Raw genomic sequence first — 20,114 nt, forward strand, 5'->3', positions numbered from 1 at the left:
AATCTAATCATCTCCTCCTGATTTTAAGGGGGTGAGCTCAGGCCTTATTTTGTTCCAATCAAATCAAGCCACATATGCGGGAACATGGATGGGCACACACCGAGAAAGCAGGCAAGTCTCGTCCAATGCTGTGCGCCAAAAACTCTACCGGTTCCAGCTTCTAAGATTGTCGGTTGCAGCCCTCTCCGGCATTGCTGTTTTCTGGTGGCACCATGATTTGGCACCATAGCGTACCATACCATCGTCTCCCGTTGATTGCGGCAAAATAGATGGCCCGTTACACCACCGTAGACCCATGGTTCCAACAACGCTGAATGCCGACCGCCGTGGATTGCATCTCGCGGAGAGCGCTGGATTTTTGCTACAACGGTCACCGCGGCTAGCTGAAACCATGCTCGTGAGATGCTGCAACGGTGACAATGGTGACCACGGTGACCATTGCGTGCTGGATTTTTTGCTACAACGGTTGTCATGGCTATCTGGAACCGTGCACACGAGATGATGCAACGGGGTGACCACGTCGAGCACGGTGTGCTGAAGAACTGCAATGGCGACGGACGGCGACACTGGCAGAGATGCAATGGCGACGGACGACGACACTGGCAGAGCTGCAATGGCGACGACGGGCGACCGTGGGAGCTGCAATGGCGACATCGGCGAGCTGGAACCGCGCCATCGGATGCTGCATTGGCGGCCGACCCAAGCGCGGTAAGATACGCCGGGGAAGAGAAACAGAATGGGGATCTGGGAGGAGATGGTGCGGTTCGCGAGCGTTGTGCTGGACACACATAATCGCGCATGTTGTGGAAGCCAAGGCGAGATGGCGCAACGCATGACGCTGGATCACGAGCGATCAAGGGCGCGCGCGGGACCGGCGGAGGGGTTGGGCCGGTTCGGCGTTCCCAAACGTTTGCTTATGTAATTAGTGCTATATTTAGCATAAAATTAAGCAGATTCAATTAATCTCGGTCATCAAAGCATGTCAATCCAACGACCTAGACTGCTTCAATGTCGAGCGGTCAACACGTTTAGCATGCAGTTAATTTCATGCCAAATATAATTCTAATTACATAATAACACGTAAATAATATTATACTTAATATGCGCATACACTTATATACTTTCAACTTAACGTGTATTGCACGTATACATTGACTAGTTTAAGTTTAGGATGACATATTAATTGGTAGCGATGACTTGATTTTTTTTTCTGTAAAGGAAAGATGCCTAATTTTTCAGTAGAGGTTTTGTAGAGACGATTTAAGTCGGTTTTGTCTCAAGTTTACCCTTGCAACAAACACGTGGATTTACTTGTGAACCTCCAAAGGAGTTTTCTTTTTTGGGTAACATAAACCGACCAAGGAGTAGCAAAAATCAAGGACTCATTTCCAACCCCGTTAAAAGGAACGGAAACTACGGATGGCAACGTGAGCATGCAACCGGAAGATCGGAAATAAAGCTAGCAAAAACAGCACGCATCCGGCCTTGGATCTCTCCCCGGACGTGTTGGCGGAGATCCTGCTGCGTCTCCCGCCGAGCGTCCGCCGCTGTGTCCGGCTCGTCTGCAAACTCTGGCGCGATGTCATCAGCGAGCGTACCACGGAGATGCAGAGCCGCGCGGAGGTCCTCCTCGGGCACGCCAGCTCCGCCGTCACCTACGTCGTCGACGACCTGTCCTCGTCTTCGACGGGGAGCTACATGGAGCTTTGGAGGAGTGGTAGATGTTGGAATTTTGCTAGTAGTCCTTTGGCCCAAAGCCCAACTAAAATTCTGAAATTCTCTTGTCTCATTCATGCACACATTTGAGTGAAGTGGGTGAGGCTAAAGTTTAGTCTCACCCCGGAAGTTGAGAGAGAGTTGCACCTCTTTATAAGGTGAGCTCTCCTACCATTTGTATGAGCATGAGAAGAGGAGACATACACGCGCGCTCTTCCTCCTCGCTCGCCACGCCTCGTCACGACACGCCGCGGGTTGCGGGACAGAGCTATGCAGCCGAGGACAGAGCTCGGACGTGGGGTTTAATCCCACGACCTATCCGGCCCGCACTATATAGTCAGACAGACGTCTACCCTAACCGCCGCCGCTTAGTATGGTTTCTCACCACCGTTCCAGATCATTGCGCCGCCAAGCAAGTCTTCTCCATCCCTCCTTTCGGCGTGCACCGGGAGAAGGGACACCAGGCCTCCGGAACCCCGCCTCTCGTGATCCTGTACGGGAGAGGGGCGATCAGGTTTTTGGGGAGCGCACTCGTGCGACTGCTGGCAGCGACGACTTTGCGAACGACGACTTCTTCCCCGACCTCGGCAACCTCATCCTCAACGACATGGGCGACAACGTCAACGCCGACGGTGCTGCTCCCGCTGCACCGTATGTGATTATATCCTTAATGTTCGAGATCGTGGTACAATTCATCTTTCTATATGTGCCCTAGATATGATTTGTTCATCTGCTATGCTAGTTCGCATGATTAGTTTAATCTCTGCTACTTCTAATTATTTGGATTAAATCTCGTAGTAACTTGCTCATATTTCCAACAATTTAAAAACCTGATTATAGGCAATTTACTCCGAGTGGTTTTGCTGCGCATCGGAAGCCGCCTCCCTTTAAGGGGGCGCAATATAAAAGGTGGCGCACGAGAGCAGTCTACTGGTTTCAGACCATGAGGGTGACAATGGAACTCCTGTGAGGAGTAAGAGAAAGAGGACTACAAAGTCCTTTGGTGATGATTTCATTTTGTACCTCATGGATGACACACCCAGGACTATTTCAGAAGCCTATGCATCTCCTGATGCTGACTACTCGAAAGAAGCTATACGTAGCGATATGGATTCCATCTTAGCTAACGGTACCTGGGAGATCACTGACTGTCCTTATGGGTGCAAACCCGTAGGATGTAAGTGGGTGTTCAAGAAGAAGCTTAGACCTGATGGTACGATTGAAAAGTACAAGGCACGGCTTGTGGCCAAGGGTTATACCCAGAAAGGAGGTGAAGACTTTTTTGACACTTACTCACCCGTGGCTAGACTGACCACAATTCGGGTGCTACTATCACTGGCTGCCCCATATGGTCTTCTCATTCATCAAATGGACGTTAAGACAGCTTTCTTGAATGGAGAGTTGAAGGAGGAAATTTACATGGATCAGCCAGATGGTTTTGTAGTACCTGGTTAGGAAGGAAATGTGTGCAAGTTATTAAAGTCTTTATATGGCCTTAAACAAGCTCCTAAGGAGTGGTATAAGAAGTTCGAAAGAACATTAACTGCTGCCGGCTTTGTAGTAAACGATGGTGACAAGTGCGTGTACTATTGCTATGGTGCGGGCCAAGGAGTTATTCTTTGTCTGTATGTCGACGACATACTGATCTTTGGAACCAAACTTGATTTAATTAAGGAGGTTAAGGATTTCTTATCTCGCTGTTTTGAGATGAAGGATCTAGGAGTAGCTGATGTTATCTTAAACATCAAGCTGTTGAGAGATGAGAATGGTGGGATCACACTGCTTCAGTCTCACTATGTGGAAAAGGTCTTGAGTCGTTTTGGGTATAGCGACTGCACGCCTTCTCCAACTCCATATGATGCTTGTGTGTTGCTTCGAAAGAACCAACTGAGGTATTCTCAGATTATTGGCTCGCTTATGTATTTGGCGAGTGCCACGAGGCCTGACATCTCTTTTGCTGTGAGCAAGCTGAGTCGGTTTGTGTCAAAACCGGGAGATGATCATTGGCATGCACTTGAGAGAGTTATGCGCTATTTGAAAGGCACCGCGAGCTATGGAATTCACTACACCGGGTATCCAAGGGTACTGGAGGGTTATAGTGACTCAAACTGGATATCTGATGCTGATGAGATTAAGGCCAGAAGTGGTTATGTTTTCACACTTGGTGGTGGCGCTGTTTCCTGGAAGTCTTGCAAGCAGACCATCTTAACAAGGTCAACTATGGAAGCAGAAATCATAGCATTAGACACTGCCACTGTTGAAGCAGAGTGGCTTCGCGAACTCTTGATGGACTTACCTATGGTTGAAAAACCAATACCCCCTATCCTGATGAACTGTGATAATCAAACTGTGATCGTCAAAATAAACAGTGCAAAGGACAATATGAAGTCCTCAAGGCATGTCAAGAGGAGACTGAAATCTGTCAGAAAATTGAGGAACTCCGGAGTTATTACGTTGGATTATATCCAAACGTCGAAAAATTTGGCAGATCCCTTCACAAAGGGTCTATCACGTAATGTGATAGATAATGCATCGATGGAGATGGGTCTGAGACCCACCGCATGAGTTGTCCATAGTGGTAACCCACTCTATGTGATCGGAGATCCCGTGAAGTAGAAGTGGGAGACAAGCTGTTGGTCAGCTGGGAGGAGAGTATCCCTATATTATCAATCCCACTCCATGAAGATGCAATACTCTCCTAATCTACATGGCAGGTTGATACTTATCTTAATGTGTTCCAAGTGGCTTATTCGGGTAAGCAGAGATGTTGTCCTGCAGAACATCTTCTGAGGAACACACCTATATGAATTTGACTGTTAACGTTGCAGTCTGTGAGAATTGGGTGTTCTCTAATAAATTCATGAAAAGGCCCTGGAGTATGACGTATACGCTCCACCCGCGGGCAGGCCTTGCGGCAGCCCAGTATCGGTCAAGAATTTGTGTGAAACTAGTCTCGCAGAAAACTTGTAGTTCAAGGCATAGTCCACTATTCAAGTTGTGATCTAGTGTAGCATAAATCTCTAAGTGGAAGTTCAACTTCACAGTCTCCACTAAGCACCGGTATATAAACAATGTTTTGGAACTAAATGATGAGATGTGCCAATGAGACTTTGTGGGGGATTGTTGGAATTTTGCTAGTAGGCCTTTGGCCCAAAGCCCAACTAAAATTCTGAAATTCTCTTGGCCCATTCATGCACACATGTGAGTGGAGTGAGTGAGGCTAAAGTCTAGTCCCACCCCGAAAGTTGAGAGAGAGTTTCACCTCTTTATAAGGTGAGCTCTTCTACCACTTGTATGAGCATGAGAAGAGGAGACCTACACGCGCGCTCCTCCTCCTCGCTCGCCTCGCCACGCCATGCCTCGTCACGACGCGCTGCGGGTTGCGGGATTGAGCCGAGCCGAGCCGAGGAGAGAGCTATGCACGTTGTCTATATTTTTGCTCCTTGGGAAAAATTAATGAGTCATTAATTAATAATTAACGGACTCGGACGTGGGGTTTACTTCCACGACCTACCCGGCCCGCACTATATAGTCAGGCATATGTCTACCCTAGCCGCTGCCGCTTAGTATGGTTTCTCACCACCGTTCCAGATCATTGCGCCGCCAAGCAAGTCTTCTCCATCCCTCCTTTCGGCGTGCACCGAGAGAAGGGACAGCAGGCCTCCGGAACCCCGCCTCTCGTGATCCTGTACGGGAGAGGGGCGATCAGGTTTTCGGGGAGCGAACAACGCGACTGCTGGCAGCGACGACTTTGAGAACGACGACTTCTTCCCCGACCTTGGCAACCTCATCCTCGACGACATGGGCGACAACGTCAATGCCGGCGGTGCTGCTCCTGCTGCACCGATTGTGATTCCATCCTTCCTGTTCGAGATCGTGGTACAATTCATCTTTCTAGTATGTGCCCTAGATGTGATCTGTTCATCTGTTATGCTAGTTCGCATGATTAGTTTAATCTCTTCTACTGTAGTCATGATTTATCTTCTAATTGTTCGGATTAAATCTCGTAGTAACTTGCTCATATTTCCAATAATCCTAAAACCTGATTATAGGCAATTTACTCCGAGTGGTTTTGCTACGCATCTGAAGCCGCCCGACTTTAAGGGGGTGCAATATAAGACGTGGCGCACGAGAGCAGTCTACTGTTTTCAGACCATGGGCTGCTATGACGCCACCAAGGGCAAGCCTGAGGGCGATCTTAATCCAGCACAACTGGAAGCTTTCGAGAAGATCGATACCCTCTTTAAAGGCGCTCTTCTGAGTGTTCTTGATGACTCCATTGTGGATTCGTATATGTTGTTTGACAACGGCAAGGACATGTGGGTTGCGCTCGAGGCCAAGTTTGGTGCCTCGGACGCCGGCAACGAGTTGTACGTCATGGAGCAATTCTATGACTACAAGATGACTGATGAGCGCCCTGTTGTACAGCAGGCTCATGAGATACAGTCGCTCGCAAAAGAACTTGAGTACTTCAAGTGTGTGTTGCCGGACAAATTTGTTGCCGGAGGCATCATTGCCAAGCTTCCACCTTCGTGGAACAATTTTGCTACTTCCCTGAAACACAAGAGACAGGAGTTTTTTGTTGCAGATCTCATTGGTACTCTTGATGTTGAAGAGAAGGCGAGAGTAAAGGACACACGTGCTCGAGTTGCTGAGGGAGGTTCTAGTGCCCACATGGTACAGAAGAAGAACACCCAGCCCAACAAGTTCAAAAACAATAAGAACAAAACTCAGGGCAAAGGCAAATTTGATACAAAGAACAAGCCATCACATTCTACCAACTTAAAGAAGAATTCTCATAAGAAATGGAAGGGACTTTGCCATGTCTGCGGTGATCCTAATCACTGGGCTCCAAAGTGTCCTAACCGCTTTGAGGAGGGCGAACATGAGAAGAGCGGCAAGTCCGCTAATGTTGTCATCGGTGATATTGATATGAAGGAATCAGGGTACGGTATTTTTCCTACCATCCTTTCAGTATTTCAACCCCCTGATTGGTTAATAGACACCGGTGCCAATGTAAATGTTTGTGCTGATGCCTCCATGTTTTCTTCTTACTAGGCAACAGGGACTTCACTCGTGCTGATGGGGAACGGGTCACATGCCATCGTTCGAGGTGTGGGTACGGTCTATCTGAAGTTTACTTCGGGGAAGACTGTGCGTCTGAAGAACGTTCATCATTTGCCATCCATAAATAAAAATCTCGTTAGCGGTTCCCATTTATGTCGAGATGGTTTTAAGTTGGTTTTCGAATCCAATAAAGTTGTAATTTCTAAGTATGGACAATTTGTTGGAAAAGGCTATGAGAGCGGAGGCTTGTTCCGCCTGTCTTTGTCAGATATTTGCACTGCAGTTATTAATAATGTTTGCCACAACAATGAGTCTGATATTTGGCATTCACGACTTTGTCACATTAACTTTGGTTGCATGATGCGGCTAGCCAATATGAATTTAATTCCGAAAATCTCTAATGTCAAAGGCTCTAAGTGCCAAGTATGTGTGCAAGCTAAGCAACCTCGCAAGTCCCATAAGACTGTAGAGGCAAGAGACTTGGCGCCACTAGAGCTTATACATTCTAATCTTTGTGAGATGAATGGCATGTTGACAAAAGGTGGAAAGAGATACTTCATGACGTTGATTGATGACTCCACTAGATATACTTATGTGTATCTCCTGAAATCAAAAGATGAGGCTTTAACTTTCTTCAAACAATAAAGCTGAGGCAGAGAACCAACTTGATCGAAAAATTAAACGGCTTAGGTCCGATCGTGGTGGAGAGTATTTTTCCAATGAATTTGATCTGTTTTGTGCGGAACATGGTATAATCCATGAGAGGATGCCTCCCTACTCACCTTAGTCAAATGGGGTAGCCGAAAGAAAGAACCGAACTCTAACTGATATGGTTAACACCATGTTAGACACATCGGGTCTTTCCAAGGAATGGTGGGGGGAGGCGCTAATGACTGCTTGTCATGTCCTAAACCGAGTTCCCACAAAGCATAAGACCATGACTCCGTTTGAGGAATGGGAAAGGAAAAGATCGAAACTCTCTTACCTACGTACTTGGGGTTGTTTGGCGAAAGTCAATATACCAATTCCCAAGAAGCGCAAGCTTGGACCAAAAACCGTGGATTGTGTTCTTCTGGGCAATGCTTTTCATAGCACCGGCTATAGAATTTTGATAATAAAATCCGAGGTATCCGACATGCATGTTGGTACGATTATGGAGTCGAATGATGCAACTTTCTTTGAGGACATATTTCCTATGAAGGATATGTCGAGTTCATCAAATCAGGAGATACCTACTCCATCTAGTGAGGAATTCACTGTAATTCCTGAACCCACCATTGCGATGGAACACGTTGAGAATCCTGTTGAGGGTGACAATGGAACTCCTGTGAGGAGTAAGAGACAGAGGACTACAAAGTCCTTTGGTGATGATTTCATTGTGTACCTTGTGGATGACACACCCAGGACTATTTCAGAAGCCTGTGCATCTCCTGATGCTGACTACTGGAAGGAAGCTGTATGTAGCGAGATGGATTCCATCTTAGCTAACGATACCTGGGAGATCACTGACCGTCCTTAGGGTGCAAACCTGTAGGATGTAAGTGGGTGTTCAAGAAGAAGCTTAGACCTGATGGTACGATTGAAAAGTACAAGGCACGACTTGTGGCCAAGGGTTATACCCAGAAAGAAGGTGAAGACTTCTTTGACACTTACTCACCCGTGGCTAAACTGACCACAATTCGGGTGCTACTATCACTGGCTGCCTCACATGGTCTTCTTGTTCATCAAATGGACGTTAAGACAGCTTTCCTCAATGGAGAGTTGAAGGAGGAAATTTACATGTATCAGCCAGATGGTTTTGTAGTACCTGGTTAGGAAGGAAAGGTGTGCAAGTTATTAAAGTCTTTATATGGCCTTAAACAAACTCCTAAGGAGTGGCATGAGAAGTTCGAAAGAACATTAACTGCTGTCAGCTTTGTAGTAAACGATGGTGACAAGTGCATGTACTATCGCTATGGTGGGGGCGAAGGAGTTATTCTTTGTCTGTATGTCGACGACATACTGATCTTTGGAACCAAACTTGATTTAATCAAGGATGTTAAGGATTTCTTATCTCGCTGTTTTGAGATGAAGGATCTAGGAGTAGCTGATGTTATCTTAAACATCAAGCTGTTGAGAGATGAGAATGGTGGGATCACACTGCTTCAGTCTCACTATGTGGAAAAGGTCTTGGAGTCATTTTGGTTATAGCGACTGCACGACTTCTCCAACTCCATATGATGCTAGTGTGTTGCTTCGAAAGAACCAACGGATTGCTAGAGATCAACTGAGGTATTCTCAGATTATTGGCTCGCTTATGTATTTGGCAAGTGCCACGAGGCCTGACATCTCTTTTGTTGTGAGCAAGTTGAGTCGGTTTGTGTCAAAATCGGGAGATGATCATTGGCATGCACTTGAGAGAGTTATGCGCTATTTGAAAGGCACCGCGAGCTATGGGATTCACTACACCGGGTATCCAAGGGTACTGGAGGGTTATAGTGACTCAAACTGGATATCTGATGCTGATGAGATTAAGGCCACAAGTGGTTATGTTTTCACTGTTGGTTGTGGCGCTGTTTCCTGGAAGGCTTGCAAGCAGACCATCTTAACAAGGTCAACTATGGAAGCAAAACTCACAGCATTAGACACTGCCACTGTTGAAGCAGAGTGGCTTCGTGAACTCTTGATGGACTTACCTATGGTTGAAAAACCAATACCCCCTATCCTGATGAACTGTGATAATCAAATTGTGATCGTCAAAATAAACAGTTCAAAGGACAATATGAAGTCCTCAAGGCATGTGAAGAGGAGACTGAAATCTGTCAGAAAATTGAGGAACTCCGGAGTTATTACGTTGGATTATATCAAACATGGAAAAATTTGGCAGATCCCTTCACAAAGGGTCTATCACGTAATGTGATAGATAATGCATCGATGGAGATGGGTCTGAGACCCACCGCATGAGATGTCCATAGTGGTAACCCGCTCTATGTGATCGGAGATCCCGTGAAGTAGGGAGACAAGCTGTTGGTCAGCTGGGAGGAGAGTATCCCTATATTACCTATCCCACTCCATGAAGATGCAATACTCTCCTGATCTACATGGCAGGTTGATACTTATCTTAATGTGTTCCAAGTGGCTTATTCGGGTAAGCAGAGATGTTGTGCTGCAGAACATCTTCTGAGGAACACACCTATATGAATTTGACTGTTAACGTCGCAGTCTGTGAGAATTGGGTGTTCTCTAATAAATTCATGAAAATGCCCTGGAGTATGACGTATACGCTCCACCCGCGGGGAAGCCTTGCCGGCAGCCCAGTATCGGTCAAGAATTTGTGTGAAACTAGTCTCGCAGAAAACTTGTAGTTCAAGGCATAGTCCACTATTCAAGTTGTGATCTAGTGTAGCATAAATCTCTAAGCGGAAGTTCAATTAAATAGTCTCCACTAAGCACCGGTATATAAACAATGTTTTGGAACTAAATGATGAGATGTGCCAATGAGACTTTGTGGGGGATTGTTGGAATTTTGCTAGTAGGCCTTTGGCCCAAAGCCCAACTAAAATTTTGAAATTCTCTTGGCCCATTCATGCACACATGTGAGTGGAGTGAGTGAGGCTAAAGTTTAGTCCCACCCCGGAAGTTGAGAGAGATTTGCAGCTCTTTATAAGGTGAGCTCTTTTACCACTTGTATGAGCATGAGAAGAGGAGACCTACACACGCGCTCCTCCTCCTCGCTCGCCTCGCCACGCCACGCCTCGTCACGACGCGCCGCGGGTTGCGGGATTGAGCCGAGCCGAGGACAGAGCTATGCACGTTGTCTATATTTTTGCTGCTCGGGAAAAATTAATGAGTCATTAGTTAATAATTAACAGATGCATTAATTACTGAACCGTTTTTGATTCTTTTGGATCGTGACGACTCGGACGTGGGGTTTACTCCCACGACCTACCCGGCCCGCACTATATAGTCAGGCAGACGTCTACCCTAGTCGCCCCCGCTTAGTATGGTTTCTCACCACCGTTCCAGATCATTGCGCCGCCAAGCAAGTCTTCTCCATCCCTCCTTTTGGCGTGCACCGGGAGAAGGGACAGCAGGCCTCCGGAACCCCGCCTCTCGTGATCCTGTACGGGAGAGGGGCGATCAGGTTTTTGGGGAGCGCACTCACGCGACTGCTGGCAGCGATGACTTTGCAAACGACGACTTCTTCCCTGACCTCGGCAACCTCATCCTCGACGACATGGGCGACAACGTCAATGCCGGTGGTGGTGCTCCCGCTGCATCGTATGTGATTCTATCCTTCCTGTTCGAGATCGTGGTAGAATTCATGTTTCTAGTACGTGACCTATATGTGATCTGTTCATCTGCTATGCTAGTTCGCATGATTAGTTTAATCTCTGCTACTGTAGTCATGATTTATCTTCTAATTATTCGAATTAAATCTCGTAGTAACTTGCTCATATTTCCAACAATCCAAAAACCTGATTATAGGCAATTTACTCTGAGTGGTTTTGCTGCCCATCTGAAGCCGTCTGCCTTTAAGGGGGCGCAATATGAGAGGTGGCGCACGAGAGTAGTCTACTGGTTTCAGACCATGGGCTGCTACGCCACCAAGGGCAAGCCTGAGGGCGATCTTAATCTAGCACAGCTGGAAGCTTTTGAGAAGATCGATACCCTCTTTAAAGGCGCTCTTCTGAGTGTTCTTGATGACTCCATTGTGGATTCGTATAGGTCGTTTGACAACGGCAAGGACATGTGGGCTGCGCTCGAGGCCAAGTTTGGTGCCTCGGACGCCGGCAGCGAGTTGTACGTCATGGAGCAATTCTATGACTACAAGATGACTGATGAGCGCCCTGTTGTACAGCAGGCTCATGAGATACAGTCGCTCGCAAAAGAACTTGAGTACTTCAAGTGTGTGTTGCCGGACAAATTTGTTGCCGGAGGCATCATTTCCAAGCTTCCACCTTCGTGGAACAATCTTGCTACTTCCCTGAAACACAAGAGACAGGAGTTTTCCGTTGCGGATCTCATTGGTACTCTTGATGTTGAAGAGAAGGCGAGAGCAAAGGACACACATGCTCGAGTTGCTGAGGGAGGTTCTAGTGCCCACATGGTACAGAAGAAGAACTCCCAGCCCAACAAGTTCAAAAACAATAAGAACAAAACTCAGGGAAAAGGCAAGTTTGATACAAAGAACAAGCCATCACATTCTACCAACTTCAAGAAGAATTCTCATAAGAAGGGGAAGGGACTTTGCCATGTCTGCGGTGGTCCTAATCACTGGGCTCCGAAGTGTCCTAACCACTTTGAGGAGCGCGAACATGAGAAGAGCGACAAGTCCGCTAATGTTGCCATTGATGATATTGATATGAAGGAATCAGGGTATGGTATTTTTCCTACCATCCTTTCAGTATTTCAATCCCCTGATTGGTTAATTGACACCGGTGCCAATGTACATGTTTGTGCTGATGCCTCCATGTTTTCTTCTTACCAGGCAACAGGGACTTCACTCGTGCTGATGGGGAATGGGTCACATGCCATCGTTCGAGGTGTTGGTACGGTCGATCTGAAGTTTACTTCGGGGAAGACTGTGCGTCTGAAGAACGTTCATCATGTGTCGTCCGTAAATAAAAATCTCGTTAGCGGTTCCCGTTTATGTCGAGATGGTTTTAAGGTTGTTTTCGAATCCAATAAAGTTGTAATTTCTAAGTATGGACAATTTGTTGGAAAAGGCTATGAGAGCGGAGGCTTGTTCCACCTGTCTTTGTCAGACATTTGCACTAAAATTATTAGTAATGTTTACCACAACAATGAGTCTGATATTTGGCATTCACGACTTTGTCACATTAACTTTGGTTGCATGACACGGCTAGCCAATATGAATTCAATTTCGAAAATCTCTACTATCAAAGGCTCTAAGTGCCAAGTATGTGTGGAAGCTAAGAAACCTCGCAAGTCCCATAAGACTGCAGAGGCAAGAGACTTGGCGCCACTAGAGCTTATACATTCTGATCTTTGTGAGATGAATGGCATGTTGACAAAAGGTGGAAAGAGATACTTCATGACGTTGATTGATGACTCCACTAGATATTGTTATGTGTATCTCCTGAAATCAAAAGATGAGGCTTTAACTTTCTTCAAAAACTATAAAGCTGAGGCAGAGAACCAACTTGATCGAAAAATTAAACGGCTTAGGTCCGATCGTGGTGGAGAGTATTTTTCCAATGAATTTGATCTGTTTTGTGCGGAACATGGTATAATCCATGAGAGGACGCCTCCCTACTCACCTCAGTCAAATGGGGTAGCCGAAAGAAAGAACCGAACTCTAACTGATATGGTTAACACCATGTTAGACACAACGGGTCTTTCCTAGGAATGGTGGGGGGAAGCGCTAACGACTGCGTATCATGTCCTAAACCAAGTTCCCACAAAGCATAAGACCATGACTTCGTTTGAGGAATGGGAAAGGAAAGATCGAAACCCTCTTACCTACGTACTTGTGGTTGTTTGGCGAAAGTCAATATACCAATTCCCAAGAAGGGCAAGCTTGGACCAATAACTGTGGATTGTGTTCTTCTGGGCTATGCTTTTCATAGCATCGGCTATAGATTTTTGATAATAAAATCTGAGGTATCCGACATGCATGTTGGTACGATTATGGAGTCGAATGATGCAACTTTCTTTGAGGACATATTTCCTATGAAGGATATGTCGAGTTCATCAAATCAGGAGATACCTACTCCATCTAGTGAGGAATTCACTGTAATTCCTGAACCCACCATTGCGATGTAACACGTTGAGAATCCTGTTGAGGGTGACAATGGAACTCCTGTGAGGAGTAAGAGACAGAGGACTACAAAGTCCTTTGGTGATGATTTCATTGTGTAACTCGTGGATGACACACCCAAGACTATTTCAGAAGCCTATGCATCTCCTGATGCTGACTACTGGAAGGAAGCTGTACGTAGCGAGATGGATTCCATCTTAGCTAACGGTACCTGGGAGATCACTAACCGTCCTTATGGGTGCAAACCCGTAGGATGTAAGTGGGTGTTCAAGAAGAAGCTTAGACCTGATGGTACGATTGAAAAGTACAAGGCACGGCTTGTGGCCAAGGGTTATACCCAGAAAGGAGGTGAAGACTTTTTTGACACTTACTCACCCGTGGCTAGACTGACCACAATTCGGGTGCTACTATCACTAGCTGCCCCATATGGTCTTCTCATTCATCAAATGGACGTTAAGACAGCTTTCTTGAATGGAGAGTTGAAGGAGGAAATTTACATGGATCAGCCAGATGGTTTTGTAGTACCTGGTCAGGAAGGAAAGGTGTGCAAGTTATTAAAGTCTTTATATGGCCTTAAACAAGCTCCTAAGGAGTGGTATGAGAAGTTCGAAAGAACATTAACTGCTGCCGGCTTTGTAGTAAACGATGGTGACAAGTGCGTGTACTATTGCTATGGTGCGGGCCAAGGAGTTATTCTTTGTCTGTATGTCGACGACATACTGATCTTTGGAACCAAACTTGATTTAATCAAGGAGGTTAAGGATTTCTTATCTCACTGTTTTGAGATGAAGGATCTAGGAGTAGCTGATGTTATCTTAAACATCAAGCTGTTGAGAGATGAGAATGGTGGGATCACACTGCTTCAGTCTCACTATGTGGAAAAGGTCTTGAGTCGTTTTGGGTATAGCGACTGCACGCCTTCTCCAACTCCATATGATGCTTGTGTGTTGCTTCGAAAGAACCAACTGAGGTATTCTCAGATTATTGGCTCGCTTATGTATTTGGCGAGTGCCACGAGGCCTGACATCTCTTTTGCTGTGAGCAAGCTGAGTCGGTTTGTGTCAAAACTGGGAGATGATCATTGGCATGCACTTGAGAGAGTTATACGCTATTTGAAAGGCACCGCGAGCTATGGGATTCACTACACCGGGTATCCAAGGGTACTGGAGGGTTATAGTGACTCAAACTGGATATCTGATGCTGATGAGATTAAGGCCACAAGTGGTTATGTTTTCACACTTGGTGGTGGCGCTGTTTCCTGGAAGTCTTGCAAGCAGACCATCTTAACAAGGTCAACTATGGAAGCAGAAATCACAGCATTAGACACTGCCACTGTTGAAGCAGAGTGGCTTCGCAAACTCTTGATGAACTGTGATAATCAAACTGTGATCGTCAAAATAAATAGTGCAAAGGACAATATGAAGTCCTCAAGGCATGTCAAGAGGAGACTGAAATTTGTCAGAAAATTGAGGAACTCCGGAGTTATTACGTTGGATTATATCCAAACGTCGAAAAATTTGGCAGATCCCTTCACAAAGGGTCTATCACGTAATGTGATAGATAATGCATCGATGGAGATGGGTCTGAGACCCACCGCATGAGTTGTCCATAGTGGTAACCCACTCTATGTGATCGGAGATCCCGTGAAGTAGAAGTGGGAGACAAGCTGTTGGTCAGCTGGGAGGAGAGTATCCCTATATTACCAATCCCACTCCATGAAGATGCAATACTCTCCTGATCTGCATGGCAGGTTGATACTTATCTTAATGTGTTCCAAGTGGCTTATTCGGGTAAGCAGAGATGTTGTCCTGCAGAACATCTTCTGAGGAACACACCTATATGAATTTGACTGTTAACGTTGCAGTCTGTGAGAATTGGGTGTTCTCTAATAAATTCATGAAAAGGCCTTGGAGTATGACGTATACGCTCCACCCGCGGGGAAGCCTTGCGGCAGCCCAGTATCGGTCAAGAATTTGTGTGAAACTAGTCTCGCAGAAAACTTGTAGTTCAAGGCATAGTCCACTATTCAAGTTGTGATCTAGTGTAGCATAAATATCTAAGTAGAAGTTCAACTTCATAGTCTCCACTAAGCACCGGTATATAAACAATGTTTTGGAACTAAATGATGAGATGTGCCAATGAGACTTTGTGGGGGATTGTTGGAATTTTGCTAGTAGGCCTTTGGCCCAAAGCCCAACTAAAATTCTGAAATTCTCTTGGCTCATTCATGCACACATGTGAGTGGAGTGAGTGAGGCTAAAGTTTAGTCCCACCCCGGAAGTTGAGAGAGAGTTTCACCTCTTTATAAGGTGAGCTCTTCTACCACTTGCATGAGCATGAGAAGAGGAGACCTACACGCGCGCTCCTCCTCCTCGCTCGCCTCGCCACGCCATGCCTCGTCACGACGCGCTGCGGGTTGCGGGATTGAGCCGAGCCGAGCCGAGGAGAGAGCTATGCACGTTGTCTATATTTTTGCTGCTCGAGAAAAATTAATGAGTCATTAATTAATAATTAACGTACGCATTAATTACTGAACCGTTTCCGATTCTTTTGGATCGTGACGACTCGGACGTCGGGTTTACTCCCACGACCTACCCGGCCCGCACTATATAGTCAGGCAGACGTCTACCCTAGCCGCCGCCGCTTAGTATGGTTTCTCACCACCGTTCCAGATCATTGTGCCGCCAAGCAAGTCTTCTCCATCCCTCCTTTCGGCGTGCACCGTGAGAAGGGATAGCAGGCCTGCGGAACCCCGCCTCTCGTGATCCTGTGCGGGAGAGGGGTGATCAGGTTTTTGGGGAGCGCACTCGCGCGACTGCTGGCAGCGACGACTTTGCGAACGACGACTTCTTCCCCGACCTCGGCAACCTCATCCTCGACAACATGGGCGACAACGTCAACGCTGGCGGTGCAGCTCCCGCTGCACCGTATGTGATTCTATCCTTCTTGTTCGAGATCGTGGTAGAATTCATGTTTCTAGTATGTGCCCTAGATGTGATCTGTGTCATCTGCTATGCTAGTTCGCATGATTAGTTTAATCTCTGCTATTGTAGTCATGATTTATCTTCTAATTATTCGGATTAAATCTTGTAGTAACTTGCTCATATTTCCAACAATCCAAAAACCTGATTATAGGCAATTTACACCGAGTGGTTTTGCTGCGCATCTGAAGCCGCCTGCCTTTAAGGGGGCGTGAGGGAGTCCTGGATTAGGGGGTGTTCGGGTAGCCGGACTATACCTTCAGCCGGACTCCTGGACTATGAAGATACAAGATTGAAGACTTCGTCCCGTGTCCGGATGGGACTTTCCTTGGCGTGGAAGGCAAGCTTGGCGATGCGGATGTTCAAGATCTCCTACCATTGTAACCGACTCTATGTAACCCTAACCCTATCTGGTGTCTATATAAACCGGAGGGTTGTAGTCCGTAGGGGGGAATCAACTCCATATACAACAATCATACCATAGGCTAGCTTCTAGGGTTTAGCCTCCCTGATCTCGTGGTAGATCTACTCTTGTACTACCCATATCCTCAATATTAATCAAGCAGGAGTAGGGTATTACCTCCATCAAGAGGGCCCGAACCTGGGTAAAAACATCGTGTCCCTTGTCTCCTGTTACCATCCGGCCTTGACGCACAGTTCGGGACCCCCTACCCGAGATCCGCCGGTTTTGACACCGACATTGGTGCTTTCATTGAGAGTTCCTCTGTGCCGTCGCCTTCAGGCCCGATGGCTCCTTCGATCATCAACAACGATGCGGTCCAGGGTGAGATTTTTCTCCCCGGACAAATCTTCGTCTTCGGCAGCTTCGCTCTGCGGGCCAATTCGCTCGGCCACCTTGAGCAGATCGAAAGCTACGCCCCTGGCCATCAGGTCAGGTTTGGAAGCCTAGACTACACGGCTGACATCCGCGGGGACTTGATCTTCGACGGATTCGAGCCACAGCCAAGCGCGCCGCACTGTCTCGATGGGCATGATTTAGCTCTGCCGCCGAACAGCGCTTTGGAGGCCGCACACGCACCGGTTCTGACCATCGATTCGGAGCCTACTGCGCTGTTCGAGGATCAGCGGTTGGACGCTGCCTCAGGGGCTGCGATCTCAGAGGCGATTGAACTGAACTCCAGCCCCGCACTCTGCACGACCCGTGACTCCGAGGATCCGGACTCCTCCCCGGACTCCGAACCCCTAGCGCCCCTGCCGATCGAATCCGATTGGGCGCCGATAATGGAGTCCACCGCCACAGACATGTTTCAGCACTCGCCTTTTGGCGTCATCCTGAATTCTCTTAAGTCTCTCTCTTTATCAGGAGAGCCCTGGCCGGATTACGGTCAGCGAGGATGGGATACGGACAATGAAGAAACTCAAAGCCCACCCACCACCCACTTGGTAGCCACTGTCGACAATTTAAACGACGTGCTCAACTTTGACTCCGGAGACATCGACAGCATGGATGACGAGGCAGGAGATACCGACGAACCAACGCCCATAGGGCATTGGACAGCCACCGCATCTCACGATGTGTACATGGTGGATACCCCTAAAGGAAGCGACAACGAGGAAAAAGGGGAAGGGACGGGAGATCGACCCCCCGAAAAGCAATCAAAGCGTCGGCGTAAACGCCGACCCAAGCCCCGCCTCGACAAAAACCCAGCCATAGAGCAGGACGAGCCGGTAGACGACGAGCAGGCCTTAGAGCAACCGTCCAAACAAGGCAACACGGATAGAGAAACCGAACATCCCTCCCCCGGCGAAAACGGCATTCCGGACGATCTCACGCCGGATAAACCTATGGAGCAGAAGAATCTCCACGAGAGGCTCGTTGCAACTGCACGCAGCCTAAAAAAGCAGAAGCGGAAACTAAAAACAGCGGAAGATGCACTCCGGATTAGATGGAGCAAGGTAATCAATACCGCAGATAAAGATGGCGACAGTCGCCGCACTAAAAGCTATCCGAAAAGAAAGCTACTGCCTGAATTCAACGAAGAGGCCCTAGAGCCCTCGCATTCAAAAAATGAGAAAGCCACACGGTCGGATAGACGACCCCATAAAGCGGCAAGCGGCGCCGCACCTAAATCGGCATGTGACCCACTTAAGGATTCGCATCATGGCCCAGTCAGGTCCATTTATGGGCCAAGAAAGAAAGCTCTCGTAAGCAACGCTACGAAGCCATCATCAGAATCCGGCACACCCAAATACAGGGGCGCCGCACACCCCCTATGTTTCACCGATGAGGTCCTGGACTATGAATTTCCAGAGGGATTCAAACCCGTAAACATAGAGGCATATGATGGAACAACAGACCCCGGAGTCTGGATCAGGGATTATATCCTCCACATACACATGGCTAGAGGAGATGATCTCCACGCCATAAAATATTTACCCCTTAAGCTTAAAGGGCCAGCCTGGCATTGGCTTAAAAGCCTTCCCGAAAACACAATTGGAAGCTGGGAAGAGCTCAAGGATGCTTTTCGAGCAAACTTTCAAGGGACCTATGTCCGCCCTCCGGATGCAGACGATCTTAGTCACATAACTCAACAACCCGGAGAATCAGCTCGGCAGTTCTGGAATAGATTCCTCACTAAAAAGAATCAGATAGTCGACTGTCCGGACGCCGAAGCCTTAGCAGCTTTCAGGCATAACGTCCGAGACGAATGGCTTGCCAGACACCTCGGCCAAGAAAAGCCAAGAACAATGGCCGCACTAACAAGCCTCATGACCCGCTTTTGTGCAGGGGAGGACAGCTGGTTGGCAAGGTGTAGCCCCAGCGACCCAAGTACATCCGAAACTAGGGATGGAAACGGAAAACTGCGACGCAACAAGGACCGTCGCTGGACTAAGGACAAAAGTCCGAAGAGCACGACAGTCAATGCCGGAGTCAAAGGCTCACGACAAAATCAGGCAAAATCGCCCCCCAGGATAACAGGGACGATCCATCCAACTTAAATAAAATCCTGGACAGGATATGTCAGATACACAGTACTCCCGGGAAGCCTGCTAACCATACCCATAGAGATTGTTGGGTTTTCAAACAATCCAGCAGACTCAATGCCGAACACAAGGGGCTCGACACACCAAGCGAAGACGAGGACGAACCCCAAAAGCAGAGCACCAGGAAACAAAAGAACTTCCCACAGGAAGTAAAAACAGTGAACTTACTTCACATAACAAAACGTGCGGCGCCCATAAAGGTACGCACCACACGGTCTATCCCCAAAGGGTCCCGCCACTGGTCGTCAAAACCAATCATCTTCGATCAGCTAGATTATTCTAGAAATATCAAGAATGCAGGCCGGACTGCCTTGATACTCGATCCAATAATTGGCGGACTCCGGTTTTCAAATGTCCTTATGGACGGCGGTAGTGGACTAAACCTGATATATCAGGATACAATCCATCACATGGGGATAAACCCAGCAAGAATCCGCCGCAGCAAAACCTCCTTTCAAGGGGTAACACCTGGTCCGGACACCCATTGTATGGGTTTTCTCTGGCTCAAAGTCATATTCGGCTCTGCCGATAACTTCCGCCGTGAAAAGCTGACCTTCCATATCGTCCCGTTCTCAAGTCGC

General features: G+C 47.4%; 1 protein-coding gene across 1 annotated transcript in view; it reads left to right on the top strand.

The window, feature by feature from the left end:
- Positions 1-547: 547 nt before the first annotated feature.
- LOC147972304 (uncharacterized) overlaps positions 548-20,114 on the top strand; it is a 40,916-nt gene continuing 21,349 nt past the window's right edge. Inside the window, exon 1 of the mRNA XM_087524291.1 lies at positions 548-708. Within this exon, the coding sequence (XP_087380417.1) occupies positions 548-708 (161 nt within the window). The remainder of the gene's footprint in view (positions 709-20,114) is intronic.

Source organism: Triticum urartu, chromosome 5A, assembly GCF_056163025.1.
Source record: "Triticum urartu cultivar PI428250 chromosome 5A, HENAU_Tu73, whole genome shotgun sequence".
NCBI lineage: Eukaryota > Viridiplantae > Streptophyta > Magnoliopsida > Poales > Poaceae > Triticum > Triticum urartu.